This window comes from Amphibalanus amphitrite, unplaced genomic scaffold (genome assembly GCF_019059575.1).
Source record: "Amphibalanus amphitrite isolate SeventyFive unplaced genomic scaffold, NRLGWU_Aamphi_draft 001405F_arrow, whole genome shotgun sequence".
Taxonomy (NCBI): Eukaryota; Metazoa; Arthropoda; class Thecostraca; order Balanomorpha; family Balanidae; genus Amphibalanus; species Amphibalanus amphitrite.
The window spans coordinates 51,850-66,949 of NW_024882898.1; the positions used below are offsets into that span (position 1 = coordinate 51,850).

General features: G+C 46.1%; 1 protein-coding gene across 3 annotated transcripts in view; it reads right to left on the reverse strand.

Annotated features, from left to right (window-relative positions):
* Nucleotides 1–15,100, reverse strand: part of LOC122372821 (putative sodium-coupled neutral amino acid transporter 10) — a 72,804-nt gene that overhangs the window by 8,933 nt on the left and 48,771 nt on the right. For all 3 annotated transcript variants that reach the window (XM_043350417.1, XM_043350419.1, XM_043350418.1), the window contains 2 exons: nt 6,980–7,128; nt 2,768–2,904 (listed from right to left, as the gene is read on the reverse strand). In XM_043350417.1, coding sequence (XP_043206352.1) covers nt 2,768–2,904; nt 6,980–7,128 — 286 coding nt within the window. The remainder of the gene's footprint in view (nt 1–2,767; nt 2,905–6,979; nt 7,129–15,100) is intronic.

Here is a 15,100-nt window from a genome sequence, read left to right on the forward strand (position 1 = left end):
CGCAAAATATCGAACAGACAAAATATCGAACGCAAAATATCGAAAAGGCAGAATATCGAACGCAGAATATCGAAAAGGCAAAATATCGAACGCAAAATATCGAACAGACAAAATATCGAACGCAAAATATCGAAAAGGCAAAATATGGAACGCAAAATATCGAAAAGGCAAAATATCGAACGCAAAATATCAAAAAGACAAAATAACGAACGCAAAGTGTCGAAAAGGTAAAATAACGACTTGAAATGGCCCTCTGCGGACTCCTTAGAGCTCTGTCGAACTCATCGGGCCCTCTGTTATCTGTAGGCCTCAAAGAACAATCAGCGGGTCCATGACAGACTTGGAAAACTGTGATATTTTTTTTTGTATATCTCAGCAGTGGCGGCGGAAGGTAATTTCGGATGGGGTGCAAAGTTTTCTCAAGGGGCCCCTCTGGAAGTTTCGCCCTCCCCCCGATATTTTCTAGAGTGATTATCATTGCTTTATGAAAAACGAAGATTTTGGAAAACTATCCCCAAACACACAAGTTCTGCAAAATATTTGAAATTACAGTGTACCTATCTCATCATCATATCATATCCTAACGAAGCAAATGCAGCTAGTTTTTATCATCTAATCTTGTTTTAGTCTAGCCACCACCCTCAGCATCTCAACCCACTTTTCTGGATCCGCAGTGGACCATTAAGGGCCCTACGAGACCGTTCTTAGAAGACCGTGTTTAAAAGCCCCTTGGAAACCGACCCCTTAGAGGCTCCTCCAGAGACCTACATGACTCCCCAGACCGAATGAGCCCTCCGACCAGGGTCGGTCCCTCAGAAGTTGCTGAAGGGTTTCAGAAAGCAGTACACTCGTAGGCTCGAAAGGCTTTTGATGGCTCTCAGAGACTGCATCGGACCCAAAAAAGCCTGTATGGAGACCCTCCAAAGCCGGGATGGCCACCAGGAGCCGATGTTTAGCCTAAAGAGCCAGTACGGAGGACTGAATAGAGGAAAGGACTAGGAGTCTCAGTGGGTCCATCAGGAGCAAGCGTTTGGGCCCCAAAAGTATGTGTGGGGTCTTAGAGAGCCCCCCCCCCCTCCTATCTCCGAAGCTACTGGACCGATTTTCAAAACTCAAACGGTGTTTGATAGCAGTGGCGGATCCAGGGGATGGCAAATAGGGCAATTGCCCTCCACAAAGGACATCATTTTTAACATTACGTCTATGGCAGTGCATGAAAGAAGCAATAAATTGTGATGGTTTGCCCCTCCCAAAACTCTGGGTTGGATCAGCCCATGTTTGATAGCCCTGGAAGATCTGTCGAGCGAAACCTAATTTCGACAGAGTTCGACAGAGCTCTAAGGAGTCCGCAGAGGGCCATTTCAAGTCGATATTTTACCTTTTCGACGCTTTGCGTTCGTTATTTTGTCATTTGGATATTTTGACTTTTCGATATTCTGCGTTCGATATTCTGCCTTTTCGATATTTTGCGTTCGATATTTTGCGTTCGATATTCTGTCTTTTCGATATTCTGCGTTCGATATTTTGTCTTTTCGATATTCTGCGTTCCATATTTTGCCATTTCGATATTTTGTCTTTCGATATTTTGTCTTTCGATATTTTGTCTGTTCGATATTTTGCGTTCGATATTTTGTCATTTCGATATTCTGCGTTCGATATTTTAACTTTCCGATATTTTGTCTTTCGATATTTTGTCTTTCGATGTTTTGTCTTTCGATATTTTGTCTTTCAATATTTTGTCTTTCGATATTTTGCGTTTCGATATTTTGCTTTCGATATTATGCTATTCGATATTTTGCGAGTTCGATATTTTGCAATTCGATATTATGCAATTCGATATTTTGCGATGTCGATATTTTGCGGTTCGATATTTTGCGCATTCGATATTTTGCTTTCGATATTCTGCAACTTCGATAATTTGTCTTCGATATTTTGCTATTCGATATTTTGCTTTTCGATATTTTGTCCGGTACCCAGAATTCTTACCCCTTAATGGGAGGCACTTTATGTATAAGAATCATGTGTTGACTACTGAGTACGGTGTGTTATGGTATGGTCTGCAATATGTGCAGAGACACTCATAATGAATTAACGTGGGGCATGAGAGAGTGATTTGTTTCCAAAACGCCAGACACATTAGCAAAATAAAGGTGCGAATTACCATTGGCGGTCGATGCTGAACACAACATATATTAGCATGGGAGGCGCATTTTTTTGTTCATATATCTCAGACAAATTTATTTCATCGTTTCATCGAATTTATATAAGTAGCCAGTAATGAATAGGAGCGCATAAATAAAACTATGAAGGAATGAATGAATGAACGAATGTACGATTTAAATAATGAATGAACGAATGAATGCATAAAAAATAATGGGTCAATGAATACATGAACAAGAGAAATGATAAACTGTAGCAGTAACTGTGACCTTTAACCCATGATTAATCTAAATTCTCGCGTTGTTCTTTTTAATAAAAAAATGCTTCTTTTGGCTCCTTACTGCGGTAAGCCGCAGGCAGAAACGGGGTTATTTCAGATGTATAGTTCCAGTGTGGCCGTCTCCAACAACCACCTGAGACTCCACTGGGGCTGCGGCCGCCCCATGACTCGGCCGGCACTCAGTGCCACACATCACAAGTGGACGTCATAGTCCGCGGGCCAACGGCCGTTACAGGACCATATAAGGAAATAAAGCGGTGAGGTCGGGATAGGCAGATCGACAAGGGGTTCAAAGGACAGGACTGGTGCCAACTTCGCTACACTCACCCGTCTGAAGAGGAGGGAGTTGACCGACACCCGGCACGGGTAGACGACCAGCGGGAAGCCGAGGGCGATGGACATGACGAAGCCGATGTTGATCCACCGCGTCACTGGAGACGGCACCAGGTGCACCAGGATGTTACCTGCGGCATGTGGGGAAACAACGGCGTCAGCTATACTATGCGTCCTACATAATACCTACCTATATAGGTCAATCAATGTTCATACAAAAAACATGTGCACAGATTCACGTTTCCATGCTACATCTAAATCGATTTGACGATTTAAGGTGCGTTTTTCTCGGATGCTATTCACTTTATGTAAAAAATGAGCGTACATACTATATATGGCTTTAGCTAGCACTCAATCCTATATTTACAATTCTAAATGATGCCGAAATGCTATGATGGAGCAAATCCATTTTGCAAAATCGGTAAAAAGGTGTAACGCAAAAAGGTGTATGTACTGTCACGGTGGTCTTCCCTGCTCACAGTTTATTGACCTATTGGGCTATTGGCTATGGGGGGGGGGGGGGGCTCTTGAAGCGATGCTAAATCTGACGTTGTATTTGTTGATGTTGCTGACGCTAACTTCACTAGCATAATAACTCAAGAAGGCATACTGTGCATCGCAAAAGTGGGCGGTCGATACCCCCGGTTTCCAAGAGTGGGGGTCGCGACTCCCCCCCCCCATCCAACCCCCTTGGCGTCTTCGATTTAGGAGACACGTGCTACGTCTTAGCCGTACCAGAAAAAGAAGCTAAAGAGAGGTAGACGAGGGCCCATAACGATAACGCTAAGACGTGGTGTGTACTTTGACGTCAAATACTCCGTAATAGGGACACACAAGCGGCAGGTACGTGACATGAGAAGCGACGCAATACGACTGCGCTCAGTCGTCGGGGCGGTTCAGTGAAGCATATCAAAGGACAGCCATGTCCTCCAAACCCTCCCCTCTCCTCCCCCTCCCCTACCACCGCTCCGAGGCACAGTTCTGACGGAATTTCCCGACTTTATCCAGCCCGTGCACTGAAGTTCCGACGGAATTTCCCGACTTTATCCAGCCCGTGCACTGAAAACAGGGTCAGTACAGCAGTACCCGCCCCGCGCGATCTTCAACGCCAACAGTCACAACTAGAGTCGAGCTGACCTTCGTAAAATGTTCCATTTCACAGTGGCTAGGTCATATAACCGTCGTAGCTTCACACGTGAGCTTGACCTTCAGTTGACAAAACATCCCCGTCCCTCTAAATCCCCCGTGACCCCCTGTAAATCACCATCCCAGTCCTGTTTGGTTCAGCTCCAGTGACCCCCCTCCTCAGAGGCCCATGGGTCCTCTGGAGGACACTGTGCGGTCCTCTGAGGATAAAATGGGCCACCAGCCAGCAGCTGGCACACATTCTCAGCTCAGCTGCGGTGGTACACCCACAACTGGAGCTCTGAACAGCCAAGAAAACATGAGGATCACACTGGTGAGTCGGTGGGGATATACGGTGTGACGGGCGAAACACACGCTTGATGGAGCTACAAAAATAGATACGTGTAAATACCTAGATAATGTAAATGATGTGCGATAAAAGTACGTTTTTCATATCAGTAACGTTGTACTTGCCATGCAATACAATCTTTGTTACAGAGAACTAGCCACTTACATCGAAATCGCAGTAGCAAACAACAATTGGGAAACATAACGTTTGTTTTTCTTTTCCCTTTCAGTTGGCTTGTTTCATCGCAAGTTTGGCACTAGCCAGCGGCGACCACGGTGGACACAGCTTTGGACATGGATCTGGACATGGCTTTGGACATGGATCTGGATTCAGCAAAGGACACGGATCCTCCCATAGCATCTCGAGCTTTACCAAAGGACATGGATCTTCGCATGGCGGCTTTGGATTCACCAAAGGACATGGGTCTTCCCATGTATCTAACGTAGAACACATTTCGTCTGGTTCCTATGGTGGCCACGTTTCCTCGCATGGCTCTTCCAGCCACGGCCATGGTTCCTCCCATGGACACGGTTCTTCCCATGGCTCCTCCTCTTATGGACACGGTTCCTCCCACGGATCCTTCAGCTCTGGCTATGGCAAGGGTTCTTCCCATGTATCTTCCGGACACATTGTTTCCCATGGCCACGGTTCTTCCCATGCCTCTCCCAGTTATGGTCACAGCTCCTCTTCCCATGTCTCTTCCAGCAAAGGTCACGGCTTCTCTGGCCATGGCGCCGGACACAGCTCGTTCCATGTCGTTTCTAGCCCGAGTTACAGCCATCACAGGCCCTCTTTCTCCCACCGGCGTCCCTCTTTCTCCCACCGGCGTCCCAGCCACCGCCGTCATCCCTTCCGTAGCCATCGCGGTCATGGTACCCGCTACGGCCGCTAGATGACAGTAAAGTCGTCCGTCGGGGCCAAATGTGCAGAGGGAGCCGGCTGACTATCTGACTATCGGGTCGAGTCGTACCTACTGCCGCCTAAAAATGACCAGCCTATGGCAATGAAAGTGTCGCTGTATTTATCTATTTTTCTGCTATTTATTTAGTATTTATGCAAGCAATAAACGAATTTCTTTCGCAAGCCTTTTTTGCTGCTGTTCAGATGACTGCGCTGGCGAAGGAAGAGGTCAGACATGTGCATGGATCCGAGTGATGGATCTATGATCTCAGATACAGATACAGATACAGATACTTTATTCACAGCAAATCGATGGATCATGGCTCTTCATTGCAATACGTCAAATATGTAAATTTACTGTATGCCTGGCCTATTCAAATACATTAGCCAGAGGGGTGTGGTAATAACTGGTGTAAGCAAATTGACCACGGTCAAAAATGCATTACCAGAATGCACTTAAGCCAACATTTTGGGATGGTCTCGTTCGTAAGCCGGCTTAGAGCTTCGGTCCAGAAAATAAATTTATCGTTGGCATACAGTAAAATACATACCAAACTCGGCCGGTGATAAATTTTCAAGACCTCAGTCCTTACTGATTTTTGAACTCGGCCTTCGGCCTCGTTCAAAAATTCAGTAAGGACCTCGGCCTTGAAAATTTATTTACACCGGACTCGTTCAGTATTATATAACACAAGGTTCAAGACACAGTGCTCAACTGTAATTAACTAACTAGACATCGCAGACTGCTCCATAAAAATGTGCGTTTTGAGCTGGTGTCGAAAGTTGCGAGCGGTGACATCGAACGGTAAGCGGTCATAGTCGCGCACAGTGTCGTAGCAGAGCCGCTGTCGACCAGCTTCAGTGCAAATTCTCGGCAACATGTGTCAGTGGATCTCAAGGCAAATTGCAGGTTCGGATCTATGATCCCACCGAATCCAGCGTGAAAATTTATCCTGAATCTATGATCTCACAGGATCTGACGATAAACCAAGAACATGAATCTATGATCTGAGTGGATCCCACCATGCACAACATTTGAAACCAGGTTTCCAAGTGTTTCTATGGCAATAAGTGCCATAAAACTATGGATTATGACGTGTTATCACATACAATCACTAAATTAGAACGTTTGTGAGTTGCAACGAGTGCTCTTTTGGGATTTCTGTGTTAACCAAAAATAAATGAGGATCTATGATCCCACTGGATCTCAATAAAAATACTAGACTCGGATCTATGATCCACACGGATATCTCGACAAATAAGATAAGATAAGATAAGATAAGATAAGAGCTTGATCTCCCGACGGATCCGAGATCAGGATCCGTGGGATCAGATCCCAGATCCATTTTCTCGGATCCATGCACATGTCTGGAAGAGGTTGTCATCAAACAGAAAGGGGTAAGAAGCTAGGCTAGAGGTCGAGAGTGAGGTCGAGACATAGTAGTGGTATATGATTGTTGAGGTTTGTGTAGAAGAGGGTTCGGCGGTATCAACACTCCTATAAGTCCTATACTCAAAACGTTGACGGCTGGTGAGGCAGATACAACGCTGATTACACGGGGGGGGGGGGATGTTCGCTGTTCGTTCACCCTAAGTCTGTATCCATTCAGTGTTCCTTGGCCATTTAGATACCCAGCCTTTCCCGATTGAGAGCGTGGAAACAGCACAACATCGTATTGGACACCCACACATATCATTTTAAAACAGCTAAACCCAACTTAGGTACAGCAAACTGCAAGGAAACTCACAATGACCGACCATCCATCCCGCAAAAAGTCACTCCTCCAAATGACGTCATCCCATCTCGTGACGTCATCCGTCACAGTACTGACCTCCGAAGCTGACATCGTGGAAGGCCACGTAGCCGAAGAATCCGACCAGGATGTAGACGGAGCTGCAGAGGTTGATGGCGCCGGAAACCACGGTGTTCATACGAGAGAGTGATGGGTCCGGTAGGCTCTCATAGATCGAGAACACGTTTCTGAGGAGAGAGAAAGAGAGAGAGAGAGAGAGAGAGAGAGAGAGAGAGAGAGAGAGAGAGAGAGAGAAAGAGAGAGAGAGAGAGAGAAGAGAGAGAGAGAGAGAGAGAGAGAGAGAGAGAGAGAGAGAGAGAGAGAGAGAGAGAGAGAGAGAGAGAGAGAGAGAGAGAGAGAAACGCACGGTTAATCTGAAAGCATTAACCGATTTTTCCACACTCTGAATTCGGCTGGCCGCCCGTGCCCACCAGTTGACCCGGAGGTCCGGCCGGCGGGTTGGCTTTGAGCGACGTCTCAACCGATCAGCTGTCCCTTGGGGAGAGTTCAGGGACGCGAGAAGAGATGATGAGAGGGATACTAATGTTAAATGTCAACAACTTATTAATGTTCATTAGGTATTAGGCATACCTTCATCAGTTAAAATACTTTGAAAAACATGTGGTAAGCATAGACACAGGAAACTGACCGTTAGATGGTGCTTGGAGGTCCAAGTGAGTGACCGACAAATCATACAGTGTCGTATGGCACTACCTCAAGTGTTACAAAGCATTAGTTTAATCATTATGTTGTCATGTGACATCATATAATACGACACTGCGGCACGCCATAAGCCGCCACCTGCCACCCCACGCGCTGTGCCAGCGCGGCGGGTCAGGTCGGTCGGTTCTGACCAATCCCTGACAAAAAGACGATCACCATGAGGTGGTTGCCCAGGTCGGCCCGGGGCCACGCCTGTCTCTTAGACCGCAGGGTCATGACCTCCGCCCCTCCCCCCCCCCGATACCTGTTTGGGGGTGGCGCAAACGCTGGCGGCCAAACAGTGAGTGCTGGTACGGGGATCGTATGGTCTGAGTTTGAATGCTGGTAGCATGAGTAAAGACTACTGACTAGGGTAGTGTGGGGTAATTTGAACATATTTTTACGTCTTCTCCGTTGTACCAAATTCCAGTTCAACCCTGGATGAAGAAAAACTGCTTCAGTAGCGCAAGTGTCACTTGCTTTCACCATGTAAGCCTCATTTTTGGACCAGCCGAGCATACCTTGAATAGCATAGCCTCACTTCTCCACCAAGTCACGGTGTGTTCAAATTGCCCCACCGTGGGGTAATTTGAACATACTGGATGTACCTGTCATAAAAACGATAGTCTCGCCAGCACCGATGTTGTTTGACCCATAAACAAATAGGCAGAACAATTCTAAACATACCTTCACTTAAAAATCAACACAACAGCAAAAATAACAGTTGCAGAGTATCAATATCTGCACGCTGCACACCGGTCAGTTGACAGAATTCGCCCCTCTTCAATTAACAGAACGTCTATCATTTTTGTTCGATAAAAACTCTCCCAACCCTACTACATCTGTTAAAGTGGTACCAATCGAAACCTGGACATTTGGAGTTCTGATTTTGTCCAATGTCCAATTCGGAATTGGTTGGACAAAGGTAGCAGACTGGACAACATTGGACGATGGCTTGCTACACTTCAGCGCTTTTTATAAAGTAATCGTGCATAGCATTGATTGGCGAATGGAAAGCTTGTTAAGCTCTCAATATAATGAACACTTTTCGGCTGGTAAAATTACATGATAAGCAATATAAATTACGGTTTTGAGTGTTGATAGCTGCATAATCTTCGGACATACTTGGACAAATAGTTGACTTTAACATTTTTGGACGGAAAATCAACAAAAATGCCGGACATTAGACGGATATTAGACGTAAATTTTCTAAAACTGGCATCACTTATCTGCTACTGCCTTGGGTCGAAAACATGGGTGAAACTTTGACATCACCATTGGGGTCCCAAACGTCCAAGGGGGCCTCCATTTAGTGGGGGCCTCCAAGCAATTAGGGGCCTCCAATTGCGGAAGCGGTAATTTACGAGCCACGCCAGGGCCTCCTCTAAGAAATTTTCATTGGGGGACCAGAGGCTCAGAAGCCAAACATGGGGTACCCCCAAATCCAGTTTTCTCATCGGATTTAGGCCACTTATTTTTCGTCACAGCTCTGATGCCATGATTTTTTTTTTTTAATATCGATAAAGAAATGGTAGGTCACCTGACCCTACTGGTGGATCCAGGCCAGCAGGGTGACATTGTATGTAAATATCCCCCGCGGCATCCGAAATCGACGAAAATTTCTGGCTTTTTCACTTTTGACAATAAAACACAATGCCTTTATAATAGAAAAAAAATTAACGGCACAGCATTGCGCAAGGAATCTAGCCGTAAGCCGACCCCAGAAAGTGTGAGGGTTAACCTTCGCCGGCACCTGGGGGGAGGGTCGCCACCCCCAAGTTAGTTTTTCTGCTCTACACTTAACATTTTTAAAGCTAGAAACCTGATTTTCTTTGTATAGCTGCTTTTCTATCTTTTCTCAGCGTCCATTGAAAATTTCAAGCTGCTGCGGCATTTGGGTTTGGAGATATGACCTTGTTCTTCAGGTCATGTCATGTCCTAAATGACGAATACCCAATATCTTGCGATGGCTATGGGCCTTGTGAGCTTTTGACACGCTGATTTCGGCTTTTTTTTGCCAGTCTTACCTCCCACCTATCATTGAACATGTTGTTCTGCGATGTACAGATGTCAGAGTCAGGGTCAAGGTCAACCTAGGTCATCTAAAATTATTGCGCTTTAGGCAAGCTGAATTTACTTTTCGTGAAGTTTCTTTGACTGTATGTTTAGTAAAAGCTTCTCACTTCATGATCAAGTGTAATAGGGACACATTAACCGATCTGTGCACACATCAGTACATACACAGACATACACAGACATACAAACACATATCATTGACCTTGACCTAACTTGACGTGAAATGACCACAGCCAGCAAATTAGTCGGATAGTGTGACAAAGAGCTGTTCTAGCTCGCTTGGCACTAATACGGCAGCGTCATCGGTATATGATGGGTTGGCCCGCTGCTTGTGTAGGTATCTTATTCGACATCACCACAATTTTTTCTTACAAGATTTTAAGCCTTGCGGTCAAGAGCAACAGATTCTTTGGGAAGTGACGAATCCAATGATACCAATTTTACCTCATCAGGTCAGTCATTGACCTTCCAGGTCAGGTCAAACTAAAGAATGTTGCTGTTTGGGGTCACCGTTGCCCGTTGGAATATCACGTGCGCTGCTCATCATGTACCGATGACGCTGCCGTATTGTGGTGCCAAGCCAGCTAGAACCTCTTTGTCACACTATCCGACTAGGTTTTTGCTGGCTGTGGTCATTTCAGGTCAAGTTAGCTCAAGGTCAATGACATGTGTTTGTATGTCTGTGTGTGTCTGTGTGTACGAGTATACTGATGTGTGCACCGACTGTGAATGTGTCCATATTACATGAGATCATGAACTGAGAAGCTTTTGCCAAAAATACAGTCAAAGAAACTTCACGAAAGTAAATTCAGCTTGCCTAAAACGCAATATTTTTAGACGACCTAGGTTGACCTTGACCCTGACCCTGGCATCTCTACATCATTGAACAACATGTTCCATGATAGGTGGGAGGTAAGACTGACAAAAAAGGCCGAAATCAAGGTGTCAAAAGCTCACAAGACCCAACGCCAACGCAAGATATTGGGTATTTGTCATTTGGGTTATGACATTACCTGAAGAATAAGGTCATATCTCCGAAACCAAAAACCACAGAAACTTGAAATTTTCAGTGGACGCTAAAAAAGGATAGAGCAGCAGCTATACGAAATATCCGACTTCTAGCAATCAAAATGTTTAGTGCAGAGCAGAAAAAACTACCTAGGTCGGGGTGGGGGGTGTGGCAACCACTGCCCCCCCCCCCCCATGTGCGGACGAGGATTACCTAAGTAATTTGAATATCAGGAAAATAATTTATTAAATCAGGTATTCCAACAGAGTCCCGCTTTTTTATAGGTGACCTCCGATTTGTGTTGCATCTAAGTTACCCAGGGGGCCTCTTATTTGTAATTGTAGGTACAGTACAGAGAGCCTCCTACTTCGACTACTTGCACAGAGAGCCTCCTAGCGTACATACGGCTAAGCTTCTACAGGTCGAGCGCCGGTCTCTTGTACGTACAGAGAGCCTCCTACTGTTACAGAGGGCCTCCTGTTTGTCTAGGGGGCCTCCTATTGGTTAACGGCGCCTCCTATTTGTCCAAGCGGCCTCCTATTCGTCTATGGGACCTCCTATTTGTCCAGGAGGCCTCCTGTTTCTCCAGAAGGTCCCCTATTTATCCAGGGGGCTTCTATTTTCCAGGGGGCCTCCTCTTTATCTAGGGGGCCTCCTACGTGTTCAGGGGCCTCCTATTTGTCCAGGGGCCTCCTATTTATCCAGGGGTCTTTTATTCGACTAGGAGTCTCATATTTGTGCAGGGGCCTCCTATTTGTCCAAGGGTCTCCTACTTGTCCCGGGGCCTCCTTTTTTTGAAGGGACTCCTTTTTGTTAAGGGAGCCTTCTATTTGTCCAGGGGGCCTCCTATTCGTACAGAGAGCCTCTAGCTCCTACTTGTCCATGGAGCCTCCTATTCGTTCAAGAGGTCCCCTATTTGTCCAGGGGGCCTCCTATTTGTCCAAGGGACCTGTTATTTTTCTAGGGGGCCTCTTTGCCCAAGAGGCCTCCTATTTGTCCAGCGTGCCTCCTACATGTTCAGGGGGCCTCCTATTTGTCCAAGGGGCCTCCTATTGGTTAAAGTAGCCTCTTATTTTCAAAGCGGCCTCCTATTTATCCAGAGGGCTCCTATTTTTAGGGGGCTTCCTCTTTATCCAGGGGGCCTCCTTGTTCAGGGGGCCTCCTTTTGTGAAAGGGGCCTCCTATTTGTCCAGGGGGCCTCCTTTTGTGAAAGGGGCCTCCTTTTTGTCTAGGTCTAGGACCTTCTATTTGTCCAGGAGGCCTCCTATTTTTGCAGGGGCCTCCTATTTGTACAGAGGGCCTCCTATTTGTCCAGGGGCCTCCTTTTGTGAAAGGGGCCTCCTGTTTGTCTAGGTCTAGGACCTCCTATTTGTCCAGGGGGCCTCCTATTTTTGCAGGGGGGCCTCCTATTTGTACAGAGGGCCTCCTACTTGTCCATGGGGCTTACTATTTGTCTAGGGGCCTCTTATTTGTCTAGGGCCTCCTATTTGTCCAGGAGGCCTCCTACTTGTCCAGAGAGCCTCCTATTTCTCCAGGGGACTTCCTGTTTTCCGGGGGCCTCCTACTTGTTCAGGGGGCCTCCTACTTGTTCAGGGGGCCTCCTACTTGTTCAGGGGGCCTCCTACTTGTTCAGGGGGCCTCCTATTTGTCCAACAGGGCCTCCGATTTGTCCAAGGGGCCTCCTATTTAAACAGAGAACCTTTTATATGAATATCGGACCTCCGTTTGCAAAGAAGCTGATGCGTCTCGGGGGCCTCCACTATTGGGGTCCCAAAATGACAATTGGGGTCCCAAATGTTCGCATTGGGGTCCCACATGGGACCTCGAAAGTATACAAAGTTACACCCATGGTCGAAAATATTGGCAAAAAAGACTGGAAGCGCTGTTTTTTTCGGAGGTATCCCTGTCTTCATTCAAATTCTCACCCTATGTTCAAATTACCCCACGGGGCGTTCCACGACAAATCGACAAATAAAAAATTAAATTTGCACCCTCATATTTTATTTTTCGTTGAAAACTGGTGTAAGGGGTTGTTATGGGCGGGGAAGCCAGCTGTGGCAAGGATTTTTTTCTCCGAACAACGGTTTCCGAGATATAGCCTCGGGCAATTCCTGGAGGTCGCGCTGCAGCCCTATGTTTGGCGGCCTATAACTCAGAAACTATTGGTTTTCTACGATAAAAACTTTATATGGTTCAACTCACAATCAGCCAACAAACATTTTGGCTATCTCGGATTTTCAATTTTTGAAAATTTTGTTCACGTGACCTTTTGACCTATTTTTCGAAGAGTGACCTTGATATTTTCCCCACTGAAAGTTGCAATTTTGTCTGATGACGATTAAAGCCTTATCAATTGTCATTCATATGCGAAAATAAAAAAAGTGGATATCGCCCTGCGTTGACCTCAGGTCAGGTCATTTTTATGACCTGTCCATTATTACGAGCGGGAGCGACAGCGAGATCTCGAGAATAAAGCAAGATAGCGACAAGCGGTAAATGTTGCAGGGTACAAATGGATAAGGTCTATAATTTTTACTCAGGTCATTTTCAGGTCAGGTCAATGATGACGTCACAGGAGCAAAAAGGAAGTCAAAATTGCGGCACTACATATATATGAAGTTTTTCTCGAATAACTTTCAAGGTATCCCAGCTAGGAACAAACCAATAGCACCATCGTGATCCTCTCGTCGATCCGCATCGAAACATATGTATGTTGACCTCGAAAGGTCGAAAGGTCAAAAGTTGACCCTAGGTCACGTGACGAGCGGGAGCGACAGCGAGATCTCGAGAATAAAGCAAGATAGCGACAAGCGGTAAACGGTGCAGGGTACACATGGATAAGATCTATAATTTTTACTGAGGTCATTTTCAGGTCAGGTCAAAGATGACGTCACAGGAGCAAAAAGGAAGTCAAAATTGCGGCACTACATATATATGAAGTTTTTCTCGAATAACTTTCAAGGTATCCCAGCTAGGAACAAACTAATAGCGCCATCGTGATCCTCTCGTCGATCCGCATCGAATGATATGTATGTTGACCTCGAAAGGTCGAAAGGTCAAAAGTTGACCTTAGGTCACGTGACCTAAGGTCAACTTTTGACCTTTCGACCTTTCGAGGTCAACATACATATGTTTCGATGCGGATCGATGAGAGGATCACGATGGTGATATTAGTTTGTTCCTAGCTGGGATACCTTGAAAGTTATTCGAGAAAAACTTCATTACGGAGCGAGCGAAGCGAGCGTAGTCTTTCCTTAGATTAACGGAAATTTCTGAGTATGAGCGGCCGGCCGGCCGGCCGGCCGTGGTCACGCTTTTGCGAGGCTTATATCTCAGCAACCACTTGACCGATTTACACGCGGTAATTTTTGTAGGGTAGCTTCATTCCTTCTACCAAGTATTGGACTATTCCCGATGCATGTGGGTGACCCCTTATGCACGTGCCACGTGCAAAACGAAGAGGTGTCACTTTTGTAATTGTTGCAATATCTCGGTAACTACTGGGCCGATTGCGCTGAAAGTTGGCATGTAGGTAGGCACCCACTAGGCAATGCATATCCATGTGCCAAAGTTGGGGTGCTGCTGCACGTGCGCACGTGCAGGGGTCGTTTCCAGATCTCGAGAACGGCTGGACCGATGGCGCTCAAATTTGGTACACGGTTAGGGACCAGTTAGTAGGGTGCCGTGCACAAGTCAGTTGGGACCCATTTAGCACGTGCGCACGTGCAGGGTGCCGCTCCCAGATCTCGAGAACGGCTGGGCCGATTGTGCTCAAATTTGGCACATCGCTAGAAACCGGTCAGTAGGGTGCCGTGCACAAGTCAGTTGGAGGTACCCCCTCGAAATTTCGCACGTGCAAGACTCACCCCCTCGCTCGCTCCGTTAGTCGCCCCAAAAGGCGCTATACTGGTATATATGTAGTGCCGCAATTTTGACTTCCTTTTTGCTCCTGTGACGTCATCTTTGACCTGACCTGAAAATGACCTCAGTAAAAATTATAGACCTTATCCGTGTGTAACCTGCACCGTTTACCGCTTGTCGCTATCTTGCTTTATTCTCGAGATCTCGCTGTCGCTCCCGCTCGTAATAATGGACAGGTCATAAAAATGACCTGACCTGAGGTCAACGCAGGGCGATATCCACTTTTTTTATTTTCGCATATGAATGACAATTGATAAGGCTTTAATCGTCATCAGACAAAATTGCAACTTTCAGTGGGGAAAATATCAAGGTCACTCTTCGAAAAATAGGTCAAAAGGTCACGTGATCAAAATTTTCAAAAATTGAAAATCCGAAATAGCCAAAATGTTTGTTGGCTGATTGTGAGTTGAACCATATAAGTTTTTATCGCAGAAAACCAATAGTTTTTGAGT